Below are 16770 nucleotides of genomic sequence, written 5' to 3'. Positions count from 1 at the left end.
CTATGTTCTAGATGGTGAATCTCAGAGATAAAATACAAACATCCACAACCAATCATGTTCAGAGGCCAACTCCAAGGTTAACTTATGTCACTGGCTCCTCTCTCCTCCTGTGTTCCATCCCCATCCCTTCCTTGGCCTCCTAACTGAGATCTCTGCATCTCTGCAAGTCTGTCACCCATCACCTCTCAGTCGATTCTTTCAATCTCCACCCCGGGAGCCACATCCTTCAACGCTTCTGATTTTCCTCTTCTCAGCAACCACTTCTCTATGGCTCTTCCTCTTTTACTGATTTCCTGGAGGCTATGAGACCCTGGGCTTCTGACCATTTTTCAGGGCTTGTCAGAGGTGATTCCAGTTTGTCAAGAATAAGTAGGAGTCCTAGCATTAACTGTAAGCTTTCTAGGACCAAAAATAGCCAAGTTCCAAGTTTAAACATGGTACAAAGCAAAGATGGTGCAACAGATCATAATTCCCCAAGAAGCAATACATGGTCGTATCTCCTAACATCCTTAGTCTGGCTCCTAGGTTTATAATTCTCAGCCTGGCCATTAATACAAGATTCTTTAATCACTAGTTAATAATCTGTCAAGAAAGCATAGCCTCTTTCATGTGTACATAGATATTCACACACATACAGAGATGCAAAGATATCCAAAGTCATTCAAATGTATATTTATGTACCCATTTATGCATATATCCTTGTGTTTATATACATATTCATTCATTTGAGCCAGAGGCAGAGAAATACAATATTTAGCCTACATTGCACTTTCTCTCTCTACCGTAAATTACTTAAAAACAGACTGGTCTAAAATTTTCTGCCCTCTTGCCAGCTAAATGAAGGATTTAGATTCTGAAAAAAAGAAAGCACAGCCTCATCATTAAGTGGGAAGTCAAAAGTTCAGCAAGAGGATTTAGTGACTGGCTTCTAACAAATAAATTATGGAAAAGGAAAGATTTATAGTGTATAAACCTGACAGACACCACCTTGACCAAGTGGTCAAGGTCGCCATTACCACTAATAAGTCAAGAGCTATTATGGACCTCTGATATGGTGCCATGAGAAAGGCACTTACCTCTGTAGTATTCTTCCCCCAAATCTATAAGCTTGATCTAATCACAAGAAAATATCTGAAAACCCAAATTGAGGGAAGTTCTACAAAACACCTATCCAGTACATCTCAAAATTGTCAAGGTCATGAAAAATAACGAAAAACCACGAAATTGTCACAGATTCAAGGAGATGAAGGAGACAGGAGAAGATCCCAGGACTGAAAAAAGACATTAGTGGAAAAACTGGTGTAGTCCTAATAAAGTCTTAGTTTTTAAAAACAGTAAGGTACCTATGCTAATTTTCAGTTTGGATAAACGTACTATGGTTATGTAAGATGTTAACATTAGGGGAAGCTGGGTGAAAGGTATATGGGGATTCTCTACTATCTTCGCAATTCTTCTGTAAGTACAAAAAAAATTATTTAAAAAAATAAGCCCAGCAAGAGACATTCTGAGCTGAAATGGAAAGCAGAGGATCTCAAAGTGGAGGGTGTAGGTCTTGGCTCTTGTACTACTGATTGTGTGATTTTAGACAAATCGCTGTATCCTGCTGTCTCTACTTCCTTACCAGTAAATATGCTTCACAATAGCTACCTCATAACTGGTGAGATTAGAGGCTGTACTAATCAAGGTCCAATCGGGAAGACGGAAACCATACCAGTTATTTTAATAGAGAGAATTTAATATAAGGAACTGGTTAAACAGGTATTGGAGAACTAAAACATGAAAAGGGGACATCGAGCTGACAGAGAGAGGAAGTGCAGGAAGCAGCTGCCACCCTAGGGCTGAGAGAGCAAAGGGGAAAGGTTGGGGTTATCAGATCTTAGAGGCCAAGTGAAGCTGCGACTCAGATTTCCTACTGCCCCCCTCACGCCTTCCAGCCCTGCAGGCCCGCTAGAGCCCCCTGTTGGCAGAGCCTCGCCGGGAGCAGCGCGGCTGGCAGAGTCCCTGCTCCAGCATCACCCGGCTGAGTTTAGCGGGCCGTTCGGGGCAGGGAGACAACAACTTAACTGTTAACCGCGAAATAACTTGGCAGACTGTAAATGTTACCCACGGGTGACGATTATTATCATTTCTTCTATTAAGTGCCTAGGCTAAGTGCGTGCTCTGTCTCTCTTTAAAAAGTATTTTACCGTGTGAGTTAGCGGAGGATATATACGTTTTTGGTGTCACCAGCATTTAAAATTGCCATGGATGGTAAATATGGCTAGGGACTACATTCTATTCTATAATTATAGCAACCGTTCCGGCAAAGCTCGTTTATCACGGCTGCCTTCTAAAGATAAAGCGTATGTCTGATTAATTTCTGTAATAGTAGGGCTACTATTTTAGTTGATTGGCCTGGTAAGACCATTTTAGAGAATGAAATAAGTGGGCTGCTTAGGGATGCTATTTTCGTGCAACCAATTGTCAAGCTATTTGACTCAGAAGTCTTTGACTTTTATAGACCTTGGTAGAACAGTTTCATTACAATTTACGGCCACTACATATCTCTTTAAGAGCTGAAAAAGTTAACCAAATTTTTCTTTGAATTGTGACACCACTAAGTACAGTTTCCCGTAAGTTGGGGCGTAGAATGACAACAGGAAACAGAGGTGAGAGTGTGCACACTTAGTTTCAGTATGTTTCAAAGAAATTTCGAGGAAATTCCTACGACACAGATGCTCTAGCTTCTCTGGTCAGTACCATAGCAGTTCTTTGTGCTCTGGGTTGTTAAGAAACAGCATCAAACAACAATCTCAACGTCCCAGTGTTTAGTGGCACTTTCCAAGTCAGCAAAGCTCATGTCATAAAGTTCCCTTCCCAGAGCCTCTGGAAGACTATGTCTACACTTCATTCATCATTTTCCCCATGTGTGTATGTGTAGATGTGTCTGATCTTCCCATGAGATTATAAACTTGAGGTCAAAACCCATGTTAGACTCATCTTGGCAGTACCCAGAGTGATGAGGCCAGCACACGCAGAAAACAGAAATGGTTATCAGTAGGATGATATATGAAGAAGATCTTCCGGAGAGGACAGCATGTGCCCACAGTGACTCTCCAGATTTTTAATATTTGCCCCTCAGACTAAATGGCAGGCTGGCGCTATTGATGCTCACAAAATACCTGAAAGACACAGACTGCCAGGTGGTTTTTTTGTTTTGTTTTGTTTTGTTTTGTTTTTTGAGGAAGACTAGCCCTGAGCTAATATCTGCCAATCCTGCTCTTTTTGCTGAGGAAGCCTGCTAACGTCTGTGCCCATCTTCCTCTACTTTATATGTGGGATGCCTACCACAGCATGGCGTGCCAAGTGGTGCCATGTCCGCACCCGGGATCCGAACTGGTGAACCCCTGGCCGCCGAAGTGGAACGTGTGCACTTAACCGCTGCACCACCGGGGTCAGCCCCAACCATGCGTTTTTTAATAAAGGGTTTGTGGAGCAATATATATTAAGTTTAACGAGGAGCTAAGACCCTCTGCTCCTGCCAGTAGCTGTGTGTAAGACTGGAGAATGAAAATGAAACGATTCAATAAAATGAGTACGCCACCAGGAGCTGGAAGACCCAGGTTCTTGCCTCGGTTCTCACGCATGTTGATAAGTGAGACCTCGGATGAGTAATTTGAGGTCTCTGGGCATCCGTTTCCTCATGTGTAAAATGGGATTTACAGCCCTTGTCTATCTCATAGGGTGATTAAGATCGAGTAAAAAATGCTTTAAAAATCATACAGTGCTACGAAAATATAGGTTATCATTAGTGATCATTAGTGATTACCATTAGTGATAATGTTATCTTCTTTAAAGAATTCTACCTGTAATGCAATTTCGAATACTTGGAAAAAAGAATGTACAAACGAAATATCAGCAATTAGATAATTATCTCTTATCTATGAGTCTCAAAGCACTTGGAGTAAATACAATTAGGACATATCTCACTTTGTTGTGACCCAGGAGAATTATTGTCAATATGCCACATACTCTATTGGAATTCCACCTCTTGGGAACAGCAAACTCCCCTGGAGACATATAAACTCTTAGCATAGTGACTGGAAGGCTCTTTGAGATTCTCAGTTTATGATTAGCAGGAAATGGAAGACACTCTCTCAAGTAAAATGCAGACTCAGCAAGCCTGCCTATTGTCTAGTGTGACCATGGTGGTGTAATATCAGTGACTTCTGCAACGTGATCCCAAACAATCACGACCCGTTGGAGAAAAGAAAGCGCAGGTCTGAGGCAGACGGCTTCTGTCCTGGGGTGAGACCCACGCACCGCTGCTGGGGAGCTGGGACTGATGACTCTGGCTGAGGGCCACTGATGCAGGAGCAACCCTGACCTGCAGCCCCTCCCATAGTATGTGCACACACAGCGTATGCACCTCTTGGTGGCCCACGCCCACAAGCAGGGGATCCCTGGGCTACGTGGAGACCAAGACTCAGAGAAGCACTGGCAAGTCTACCGACCACCCCTCCTTTCCAAGACATTCTTTTTCTTTTTAAAGTCAGGTTTATTGAGATAAAATTTACATCCTGTAAAACACACCCTTTTTAGTGTACGGTTCTACGAATTTTGACAGACACATATAGTTACATAACCACCATCACAATCAAGATACAGAACATTTCCATCACCCCCAAAACGTTCCTTCGTGCCCTTTTGTAGTCGATTCCTCCCTCCAGCCCCAGTCCTTGGCAATCATTGACCTCTTTCCTAGCCCTATAGTTTTGCCCTTTCCGGAACGACAAGATACTTTCTTTACAACGCTTAAATAAAGCAGCCAAAGGCCTCATTCAACTCACACAGATCACTGTGCGTTCAGCTGCCATAGGAGCCTCCCGTGTGTATTAGGAGGCGAGAGCCAGCGTCTGATGGGTGGGAAAGGCAGCAAAATTCACCAGAGCGTGAGATGACTGCGAGCTCCACTGAAGGCCGCACGTGTCTTAGTGAGGAGGGAAGTGACTCTTTCAAATCCAAAGACAAAGACTTCTTCTTCTTCTTTTTTTTTGTGAGGAAGATTGGCCCTGAGCTAACATCTGTTGCCAATCTTCCTCTTTTTGCTTGAGGAAGATTGTTGCTGAGCTAACATCTGTGCCAATCTTCCTCTATTTTTTGTATGTGAGATGCCGCCACAGCATGGCTTGATGAGTGGTGTATAAGCCCGCCCCCAGGATCTGAACCTGCCAACTCCAGGCCACAGAAGCAAAGTGCACGAATTTAACCACTATGCCACTGGGCTGGCCCCACAGACCTCTTATTTTAAATTGTCTCTCTATAAATATCCTGGTTCCCTCTTCCACGATTGCATAGTACTAGACACAACTAGATTTCCTTCCAGGTTAGATGAACTTCTGGTATTAAAAGAAAACATAAATTACTGTAGCTGAAACAATATATGATTAATAGGAAAATTCTGTTAAGCTAAAAAGCTTGAGTTTCAAGAGAAGGTTCTTCTTCCATCTTGTCAGTCTAGGCTTGACCTCACACTGAGTTATTTTGTGTCTGGAAAAATACTGAAGTTTTACTGAATTCTGCAAGAATCACTCACGAGCTTCCTGCACAACTTCAGGCTAACACAAAGGAAAGCACAAAGAATGTATGAATGCAAAAAAGGGACAATTAAGAGCCCCCTGGCAAAGCCAGAGCGAGGGAAAGTGCAGATTACCTTCTAGCCCAACACATCACATTATTTTGAAAATATTTTAAAATTTTTACAGAAGGAAAATCCTTGTCTTGTAATTTTAAAGCCTAAATTATATTGCTTATTCATTCCTTTTCTACTCTATGTAATAAATTACTTATATATTATATCTTATATTTTATGTATATAAGTAAATCTGTATAAGGGGTTAGTTATCAAATTTTGAGATGTAGTTTGGAGAAATGTAGAAAATCAAAAGTTAAACAGTGCTTCCCCGCTCCCATCTGCCCAGATTCAAAAATCCGCAGCAATGAATGTAAAGACCTATCGTAGGCCTCCCAATCAACCTGACAGAATAAATACACCCATTTACCTCTGCTTCCTTCTGAATTCCCACTGAAACAACGGTAAAGGGACTGAAAAAGAAAAAAGTGTAAAGCCACAAGAACAAAGAAAATGGGAGAGGAAATGGTAACGAAAAGTTGGAAGCTGAAACACACACAGACAAGTGGAAACTGATTTAGGAGAACAGAAAAGGCTGACGTCTCAAACAGCAGAAACATTCACGCCCAGAGCCCCAGAAAGGCTTAGGAATTGGAGGCAGCAGGTCTTCCTAAAGCTGGGGTGCAGTGAGGCTGGAAAGAGGAGACTGGGAAAGTCTGCATGAAAAGCATTTAGACTCCGAGATCTTTTCCCAGACACCATGTGGCCAGGAGACCACCTGTCCCCTCTGTAACAGAAGATTGGATGTCTACCAGAGAGGAAGTCAGAGGACTGACCCAGGGACACCGGGCACAGCCCAGGGCGAGGGAGCCCTTCTGAAAACAGGGTGAAGCCAAGGCCTCCACACCGAGGCTTGGTGAGACCTCCCCAGCCTCTTACCCCCTCGCCTGCCAGGATGCTGGCAGTCAGACTTAGTACCCACTCCCCTGAGCCCCATCCCCAAGCTGGACACGAGTGGAGTCCTCACTGGAGAAACTAGATACGGTCACCTGATTTCTGACAAAGGTGCTGCTGAATGCAGTGGGGAAAAGGATGGAGGGTCTTTTCAATAGTCGGTGCTGGATCAATTTAAAAAAAGAAAAAGGAAAAAAAGAACCTCGGCCCCTACTGCACACCATACCTCAAATCAATTCCGGGTGGATGGCAATCCTAAACTCGAAAGGTAAAACAACACTATGAGAGGAAAACCAGAGCATCTTCATGATTTGGTACTGGAAAGATTTCTTAAAGAGGATACAAAAAGTGCTACCATATAAGAAGAAAATGGATACATTGGACTATATCAATATTTAGAACTTCTGTTCAACTAAAGATACCACTAAGGGAGTGAAAAGGCAAGCAGACACTGGGAGAAGATATTTGCTACACACTTATCTGAGAAAGGACTCATATTTCCTTAATATTTCCTTAATATTTCCTTACTAAGAAAGAAAGAGCAGATAAGCTAACAGAAAAGATTTGAACTGCCACCTCACAGAGGAGGAATCCAAACGGCCAATAAGTGTATGTAAAGAGGCTTGACCTCATGAGTCATCAGGAAAATGAAAACTAATTCTACGTACCCACCAGAACGGCTAAAATGAAAACGATGGAAAGTACTAGGTGCTGAGGCTCGAAGCCCTGCTGGTGGGAATAAATGGGGTATAATTGCTTAGAAAACTGTTTAGCAGTATCCACTATATCACTCTCTGTGCCCCAGCAATGCCACTCCTGGGGACATTCCTAACATGCACGCACATACTCGTGTGTACACATATAAACACATGTAGGAGAATGTTCACAGCAGCTCTATTCATAATAGCTAGAACGCCAAATGCCCACCATCAACCGGGGGGATGAATTGTGGTATACTCACAACTGGAATACTATACCACAATGAGAACGATCACAATGTGCAATGGCATAAATAAGTCTCACAAACATTCTGAGTCAAAGGAAGGGACATAAATGGCACGTGTTGCACTGTTCCACTTACATAAATCAAACCAGGAGAGAAGTCAGGACAGTGGTTACCTTGGGGTGGAGGCAGTGATTGGAAGTGGGTACCAGGGGAGCTTCGGGGCTGGCCATGTGCTATTTCTTGATCTGGATGCTGGTCACAGAGCTGTGTTCACTTTGTGAAAAACAACTGTACATGTATGATTTGTCGCCTTTCAGTATACCTGTCGTACTTCGATAAAGATCATTTTTAAAAAGGACAAGCCAGCCTTATGTAAAAGGATCTAGAATGATCCCCAGGATACACTATTCAGCTAAAAAGCAAGGGCAGAAGAGTGTACAGGATGTGCAGTGGTGTGCTGGCGCCCCACCTCCGCCCCCTCACAGGTCTGGGTTCCCATCCCCCAGCTGCTGAGAAGGTTGGCCACAAACAGCCTGTGGTGGTTCCCTCACCAAGAAGTGGGAACTGGAGCCACCTGGCCCAAAAAAGTCCCCCTGATCTCTCCTTCATCATACCTCCCCAGGGCAGCCAACAGCCAGTGAGTCACTGACAGCGGGGTACAAAAGGCCAGCCTCCTTACCTCCAGTCGGGGCCAGTCTGCGTACAAGTTGTACTCCAAAGCTTTCCCGAGGGACCAGGCTGAAGCAAGTCTCCACCAAGACCACATTGTTGCTTAGTGTTGCTTCCCTGCCCCATCTGGCTTCTGTTATCCAGCTTCTCCAGAAAGCATTCCTTCAATAAACAGCTTTCACAAAGATCTCCATCTCAGGCTTGCTTCCAGAGAGCCTGACCTAAACCAGTTGGTCCTAGAAGTTGCCTAAGGAAGTGGACTCTGCAGGAGGAATTTTGGGGGTGGGTCATCCATCAGCCAGCTGGCAATGAGGACCCACCCCTGAGGTGATGGTCCCTGGCATGCTGTAGTAGTGTGACATGTGGCAAGGGATGCACTGGCTGGTTTACTGTCTCTGGTACAGGAGGTACAGGAGAAAGGGTTATAATAAGGACTGCGGAACTGGGTAGTTGTTATTTAAGAGCCATGCATTCATTGAAAAGGGAAAAGACAGTCTCAGCTACAGTGATCAACGATGCAAAGCCAAGTGTGACAGCCAGCCTCCTTTGGCAACACTTAAAGACACTCATCTCCTGCAGGCATGGGACCTAATTGTAAGGAATGGCAGAACGAAAAATAAGGCTGAACTCTCAGCCCGGCAAGTCTGCTAAGCCGCAGTCAACGCCCTGATGGGGAAGGAGTGAACTCTAAGGCTTGAGATGGGGGTGTCTGTGTATGTTTACCTGAGAACCACGAGCCCCAGATTCCCTGGGCCTGCAAAGCGGCCAGCTCCCTCTCCCTGGAGGATAGAGGCATCCCCTTGTTGAAGGCTGCACTGCGGTCTCAGACAAGACAAGCACCTTGTCAAACAATGCTTGCCCTACAAAGGACCTGCCCCCATCTTCCCTCCTGGCCACCAGATCAAAATCGGGGTCAAATCTCAGGCCCTGCTGGGCCTGCTAAGAGAGGAGCAGGTTATTATGCCAAAGATGCTTTAAGGCCAACCTGACCATGCACTGGCAGGAACGGGAAGCATGTGTGGGAGTGGATCCTGAGGGTGCTGGATCAAGGGGTGTGGAATATAAAGCTGGATGAGGGAGAGCCTGTTAACATGAGGACATCCTCTCATGACACAGAATTAGCACCTTGGCAAGGACCTGGGGCTCATATGTACTCGTGGGCAGGGGCTCCTGGGAGCTTGGAAAAGCAGTGGACTGCTGATTCCAGAGCTGGCACAGCAGTCTTTAGAAGAGAAGATCAAAAGGCTTAGAGGAGTAGGCATGCCAGAATGGGCCTGCCACATAAAACGGGAAGACCCATTAGCTGCCACATCCTTTGGGAGGGCCGGGAAGACACAGTGATTACCAAAGCCGGGATTCTGCCTCTGTATCAGGGGCCTCCTCTTCATTCCTACTGCTACCTGAGATCACCTGCCATCAATTCTCACGTGGACAACTGGTTCTGCTTATCTGTTCTCACAACCCAACAATCACCTTCTGCCGTCTGAGTGATCTTTCAAAATGTGTACTATAGGGGCTGGCCCCGTGGCCGGTGGTTAAGTTTGGCACACTCCACTTCGGCAGCCTTGGTTCAGTTCCCCTGCGTGGACCTACACCACTCAGCAGCGACCATGCTGTGGCAGCATTCCACGTACAAAACATAGGAAGATTGGTACAGATGCTAGCTCAGGGCAAAAAAAATTTAAAAAAAAAATGTGTACTACAGGACTCTCAGTTGCAAACCCATTAGTTCCCCATGCCGACAGGATAGAAGTCCAAACCTGGCAGGAAGGCACCACAGCCCCGTGGTCTAGGCCTGGCTCCACAGCCTTATCTCTTGCTGCATCTCCCCCGACCCTCTGGATGGACCCTACACTTTAGTTGCGCTGAGCCATCTGCGACACACAGACTTCACCTTGGTTAGATGCCTCTGTGCCTGTGCTCATCAGCCCCTCCTCCAACATGTTCATGCTTCCTGGCTATAGGATAAGTTCCTGGCGGCAAGGATTGCATTTTATCTGTCTTTGTATCTCTAGTGTTTAACATGAGGCTGGAATATTGCAAGTGTTCAATAACATGTTAAGTGAAAGTATGATTGAATGAGTCCATCAATCAATGATGTGTGTAATGGGGGGGGGGGGGGGGGCGGAGATCAATAGTGGGCATGGCCTGAAGATTATTAAAGAAAACTACCTTCTCAACTAGTACGGAAACCAAATTAAGAACAGAGAAGAAGCTATCTCCTCCTCCTGCTTCTCTACTTTCTTCTCCCAGTACGTAGTTTTATAACCCAAATTGATTCGGAAATTCTTACATAAAGAAGCTAACCTGCTGGGTCAATAGCTACTAAAAACTGTTCCTGTTCCTCATTCATTTCCAGCAGTTTCTTCTCCAGAGAATTTTTTTTCCCTTCTCTCATAATTTCAGGTTACATTGCAACCTCTTTCTATAGCTTTAATCCATAAAACTCTACCCTGAAATCTACACACCAGACAGATAAAACCATGATCCCCATCTCACATCTCAAAGCGATGCAGCAGATCCAACACACAATGTCCTACTTCACTAACTTCAGCCAACGCAGCATCTTTAGCTAAAGAAAGGAGCAAACTCAGTTGATGCTTTTTGCGTTAAAAAAACAAAAACAAAAAACAGGGCCCGGCCCCATGGCTGAGTGGTTAAGTTCACGTGCTCTGCTTTGGCAGCCCAGGGTTTTGCTGGTTCGGATCCTGGGCACGGACCTGGCACCACTCATCAGGCCACGCTGAGGCAGCGTCTCATATAGCACAACCAGAAGGACCTGCAACTAGAATATATAACTATGTACTGGGGGGCTTTGGGGAGAACAAAAAAAAATTGGCAACAGATGTTAGCTCAGGCACCAATCTTAAAAAAAAAAAAAATCTAGGCAGTAGTTTCAAACTATCTTCTCTAAGATACTTATTAGCTACAAAGGGAAAGGTGGTAACTCTGCCACAGGGAAACCCATGCGGAAGGATATCTCGATAAAGCTGTCATTCAACAAAGTAATAGAGATGCGCTCGGTGGGCACAGGGAGGATGTCTTAGGTGCTGGCAGTCTTCCGTTTCTTGACCTGGGTGGTGGTTACTAGGGTGTTTGTTCAGTTTCTTTAAACTGTAGATATATGGTTTATACACTAATATATAAATATTTCACAATTCACAATAAAAAAGTGAAAAGAAAAAACAGTAGAAAGTAAATTAAAAACAGTTGTTTCTTGTTTGTAATAAAGATAGTTTAAAAAAAATGGTGGTGGGAACAGCTATATCAACTCATCTGACTTCTGGAGCACCCTTCTCGGACCAGAACCTCAGCGTGAAGCTGTGCTCCGAGATGGCTCACTGGCCTCCGTCCACTGCCACCTGCTCACACCAGTGGGACCCCTGTCATCTGATGATCCATCTGCTACAGAAACCCAACTCCATCAAACAGAGATCTCAAGGCAGAAAGCTTCCAGAACAGAAGCCACATAAAAATCCCCTTTACAGGGCCAAGTAGCAAATGCTTGGACCCAACTAGCTTCTAAAGCTGTCTTTTTTATGCTATAACTTACTTTCTAAAGATGTAGTTAACTTTACACATACTGTTGTCTCTTATTTTATGCTCTTATCTACCTAAAAAACCCCAGCTTTTTCATGTTATCTCTGGAATCAAGAGAGAACTGAAACTAACTCCTGCATAAAATCTACGATATGGTTATATTCTCTCAGTATTTGAAAATATGGCTATGATGTTATCTGCACACTATAAAATAGTCTTTGTTTACATAATCTGCATCTATTCACACTAAGTGGCAGGAAGCAAATTTCCCTAGATAAGAAAGGCATTTGAAATAATTTCTTCATCTTTATTAAGGATGAAAAATAACATAAATACAGTAAGTTTTTTTGGCAAGAACATAAAAACAAGTTAAATTTCAAAATTGAAGACCTACAATAATTTCATTTACATAATTTTCTAAAACTGAATAACCGTTTCTTCCCTAGCCCGATACTGGTGTGCACATATGCCCTAGAAACTGAAGGTAACACTCACGTTCATAGCAGCATTATTCACAACAGCCAAGACGTGGAAACAACCCAGGTGACCATGAATGGATGAATGGCTAAACAAAATGTGGTCTAGCCACACAATGGGATATTATTGAGCCTTAAAAAGGAAGTAAATTCTGACACATGCTACAATATGGATGAACCTTGAGGACATTATGCTAAATGAAATAAGCCAGTCACCAAAAGACACATACTGTAAGATTCCACTTATATGAGGTCCCTAGGGTAGTCAAATTCATACAGACAGAAAGTTGAAAGGGGAGTTGCCAGGGGCTGTGGGAGGGGGTTGGGAGTGAGTGTTCAATGAAACAGAGTTTCAGTTTTACAAGATGAAAAGGGTTCCGGAGACTGGGTGTAAAACAGTGTGAATGTACTTAACACTCCTGAACGGTACACTTAAAATGGCTAAGATGTACATTTTATGTTACGTATATTTCACCGCAAATTTTTTAAAAAACTGAAAGTAAGATAAAAGGTTGAGAAGATCTCTTACTGAACTGAGCAGGTGGTCCCTTCCGGGCAGAGCCGAGAAGCTGGGAAGCACGGGTTATAAGAATGCTATTTAAAAAATCCTTAAGTAAAACTGTCTGTAAAGCCCTAAACCATTTAAAAAGTATGACTATTCATTCCCAGTTTAGCTCTGATGGTCTGGGTTCCCTTTACTCCCAGGTTGTCCCAGAGCAGGCCATGTCCACACGGCATCTACTGGCTCTAACGGTGGATCATTGCACCGGGACACTGAGAGGCGAAGCTCCCGGCTCCATTCCTTATCGTGCTTATTCTCATCTTTTTGGCATTCTCCACAAGCCCTCAACCTCTCTTTAGCACATATCCCAACCCCACCCAGCAGGCCACACCCTTCCTTCAGTTCACTAAAAAAAGTCAAAGCCATTATTTCATGAACTTCCTTAATTTTCCCACTTCTATATATTTTCCTAGGCCTGTTCCCTTCCTCTGCTCATCACTGGTCCCTTCTCCACTTTTTACGAAAATTAAAATGCTTTTAATTTACAAATGAAAACATGTTCACTGGGGAAAATTTAAACAACACAGAAGACAGTGAAGTAAGAAGGAATCACCCCCTCACTGATGGACCACGAGTTACCACAGGCACAGGCGAAAAGGCATTGTTCGCTCATGTCTTTTTATGCACAAATACATAATGTACACATACATATATATTGCTATACACTGTTATTTTATCAGAAATGAAATCAGATTCTACATTATATAGAGCAACTTGCTCTTTTTCAGTAAAGGATGTGGTCATGGACATATTTTCATCTCAGTGGATACAGATCTACTTTATTTTTGGCTGAATATCAGTTCATGGTATAGATACGCTGGAATTTCTTTCACAGTTCTCGCCTGATGTGTGGAAAACCCACACATCTGCTGTCCAAAGTGAGTTAGGGTTGCAATAGAATATCGAGGGCAGAGGAGACACACAGGAGCATGTTGTGCCTTTACAGAGAGACTTGGAGAAGTGAAATAGCTGGGCCACAACTAAAAATTTACTAAATATTGCCAAATGGAATGCCAAAAAACAGTTGCAGTATAATTATAAAGGAAGAAGATAGCATGCAAAAGGCAAAAAACCCAATCAAACACACACACACACACACACACACAAAGAGGCCTGTTCACACCACGGACTTCAGGACTGTGCTGTGGACTCATGTGCGTCTCCCCTCAAATCCACATGTTGAGGCCCTAACCCCCAGTGTGACTATATTTGGAGACAGGGCGTTGGAGAGGTAATTATGGTTAGATGAGGTTACAACGGTGGGCCCCACTAGATGGGATTAGTGGCTTTATAAGAAGAGAAAGAGACAGAGAGATTACTCTCTTTCTGCCATGTGAGGACACAGCAAGAAGGCAGCTGTCTGTAAGCCAGGAAGAGCCCTCACCAGGAACCGAATCTGCCGGCGCCTGGATCTTGGACTTCCAGCCTCCAGAACTCTGAGAAGTACATTTCTGTCTCTATCAGTCTCTGGCATTTTGTTATAGCAGGCTGGGCAGCCTAAAACAGGCTCTGAGGCAATCGATACCACGATACTTGTACTGTGACCAACCTGTCTGGTGACATCAGGGCCAAGGCACAAACAAATCTGCAGACAGAACACGTGGAGTGCAGCCCTTTTAAGTGGCAGCTGTCCCATGGAGGCTGCTCCTCAGCATCCTCTGCCTTAACCTCTCCCTTTCCCTCAACTCGGCCTGCCCACAATTCTTGAATCTGCACCAACTTTATGCTTTAATGCCACTGTCCTATTTCAGGCACTTTGCATCTTCTTTCGTAACTAAAATAAACCACCACCTCACTGGTCTCCTTAGCTCCTGTCTTTCTGATTCACTCTCTACACTGTGAGATGATTACCTTTCCAAAAGGCAAAACACATCATAATAGTTGTCATTGTTTGAATCCTTAAAATATTCCTGCAAGACAGGTACTTTTATACAGAGGCTCAGTGGTGGCCAACACCAGAAAGCCGGTCAGTGGCAGAGCCATGCACGACTATGACCTTTTCTATTGCCATAGAAAGAAAAGTAGAAACTTCTCAGTACGATATTCACAGCCCGTCAGACTTGAGCCCAGCTGTCTTTCCAACTTCACCTTCCACCAGCATAGCCCGAGATCGAGTCCTTACCGTCTACTCACCACCCTGGAAACCCAGGGTGCTCTTTTTCATCTTTGTGCTGCCTCGAATTGCTCGTTAACTCTGTTAATGACCCTCCTAATCACCACCTGGGAAATCCTGCCCATCCCTCCAGGTGCCGGTGCCCTGGGGTGGGCCTCCCCACTCCTCCGCGCTGTCCGAGCGCTCGGCCCTGTGGCTCTCCTAGGAGTCACACAGGTCATCACAGCCGGGGCAATCCGCCCACCTGGCCACACTGCGCGCTCCTCGGGGCAGGGCCAAGCCTTTTTCCTCTCTGCATTCCCAGTTGCCTGCACAGTGTACGACTCATAAATATTTCTCGAATGAATGAACGGCACCGTGAAAAGCTCTACAGGTGCAAACCTCTACTCCACAAGCGGATCTACCGTCAAGTGCCTTTAAACAACGTGCTCTCGCCTCACACGCCGTGAGGGAAAGGTTCAGGTCACAGAAACTGGATTTAAGGGCAACTTCCAGGGATCTCTCTATCAGAGGAAGAAGAAAAGCCCACGTGTGGGCACCCTGGCTCTGAAGGCCAGCTGTGCAGCCCTGGGTGGAGGGAGCAGGGGGAGGAAGAACCGTGACAACGAGGCCCAGCGACAGGACACACAAGGTGATGTGGAGGATTAGGGGCTTGACTAAAACTCAACTACTTTCCTCTAAGATGAGAGGAGAGATCCGACCTCAAGTAGAGTCAAGGCACCACGTGATGCTCTGACAATCCTAAGTTCACTAACCCTCTAAATAACTTAGAGTCTTAGCAGTAATTTACCTCCACAAAACAAGATCCAACTCAGTTAAGGAGCAGAAGATCAGCGCCAGGTCTTCCGGCCCCAGGAGGGCGAGCGATGGTCTTTCTTTAACAGTCTCCAGCCGTGATGTACAGACAACCGTGTCAGCTGCTCCATGCAGGGACCAGAGCAGAGAGACCTGCAGAAGCCCTGGTCATGACTCAAGACAGTTCCCCCAAAACCAGTGAATGGTCTCTCACACGCAACTGTCAGTAGCTGCAGAAGAAACCAACCTGAAAGGTCAGCAAGTGAAGCGATGTTCACTGTGTGCTTCTGTTCATCCAGCAATCCCAGCCATTTTTAAGCACTACATTCGCGTAAAGTCGGAACATTCCCCACTTTACCAATGGGTAACTTGAGAGCCTGCGCGATAGGCTTGCCAAGGCTGTGAAGAGTCTAATGGTAAGATGTAAATAAAACTTGAAATCTTGTTTCCAACCTCTCTTCAACCACCTTTCTACACATACACACACTCTAGTTCTTTTAATCTGACCCTTAAGACTTGATAATGAATTTGACTTTGCCAAATTATCCTAAGTGGTAGACAAGCAGTGCTCCAACAAAAACCACGGGCTGCATGACAGCTCCGTTGAATGACACTCTTCTGAGTCTGATCATTCAGAAAGGACAGGAAACACCAGAAGCCAAGAAGCCTATGGCATATTTTTTAAAGATTTTAATTTTTTTCCTTTTTCTCCCCAAAGCCCCCCAGTACATAGTTGTATATTCTTCGTTGTGGGTCCTTCTAGTTGTGGCATGTGGGACACTGCCTCAGCGTGGCTTGATGAGCAGTGCCACGTCCACGCCCAGGATTCGAACCAACGAAACACTGGGCCGCCTGCAGCAGAGCGCGCGAAGTTAACCACTCAGCCACGGGGCCAGCCCCGGCACATTTTAATCTAACAATTGATTTCAACATATTTCATCCCCATCTTCATTCTCTCTGGAATCTCGCCTCGAGCTGCCAGATGCCTTTAAAAGGCTGCTCTCTTCCCTCCGCAACCTGACGCTCATTTACCGACACCGGAGACGTGTTACTAGAGAGAAGTCAGTTCTTCAGAACTAAAGCTACAAGTCAATCTTCAGTCGC

General features: G+C 44.8%; 1 protein-coding gene across 9 annotated transcripts in view; it reads right to left on the bottom strand.

Moving 5' to 3' along the window:
• RNF157 (ring finger protein 157) overlaps positions 1-16770 on the bottom strand; it is a 72004-nt gene that overhangs the window by 35258 nt on the left and 19976 nt on the right. For 2 of the 9 annotated variants that reach the window (XM_005597128.4, XM_070226866.1), the window contains exon 3: positions 8191-8442. The exons of 5 other annotated variants lie outside the window; for them this stretch is intronic. In XM_005597128.4, the coding sequence (XP_005597185.1) occupies positions 8191-8277 (87 nt within the window). In that variant the 5' untranslated portion in view covers positions 8278-8442. Of the gene's footprint in view, positions 1-7684; positions 7800-8190; positions 8443-16770 lie in introns of those variants that run through there. 2 more of the 9 variants (XM_070226867.1, XM_023651982.2) reach the window with 2 other exon arrangements.

This window comes from Equus caballus, chromosome 11 (genome assembly GCF_041296265.1).
Source record: "Equus caballus isolate H_3958 breed thoroughbred chromosome 11, TB-T2T, whole genome shotgun sequence".
NCBI classification, from domain to species: domain Eukaryota; kingdom Metazoa; phylum Chordata; class Mammalia; order Perissodactyla; family Equidae; genus Equus; species Equus caballus.
The sequence above is the reverse complement of the archived record's forward strand: the minus strand, read 5'-3'. Positions and strand labels throughout refer to the sequence as shown.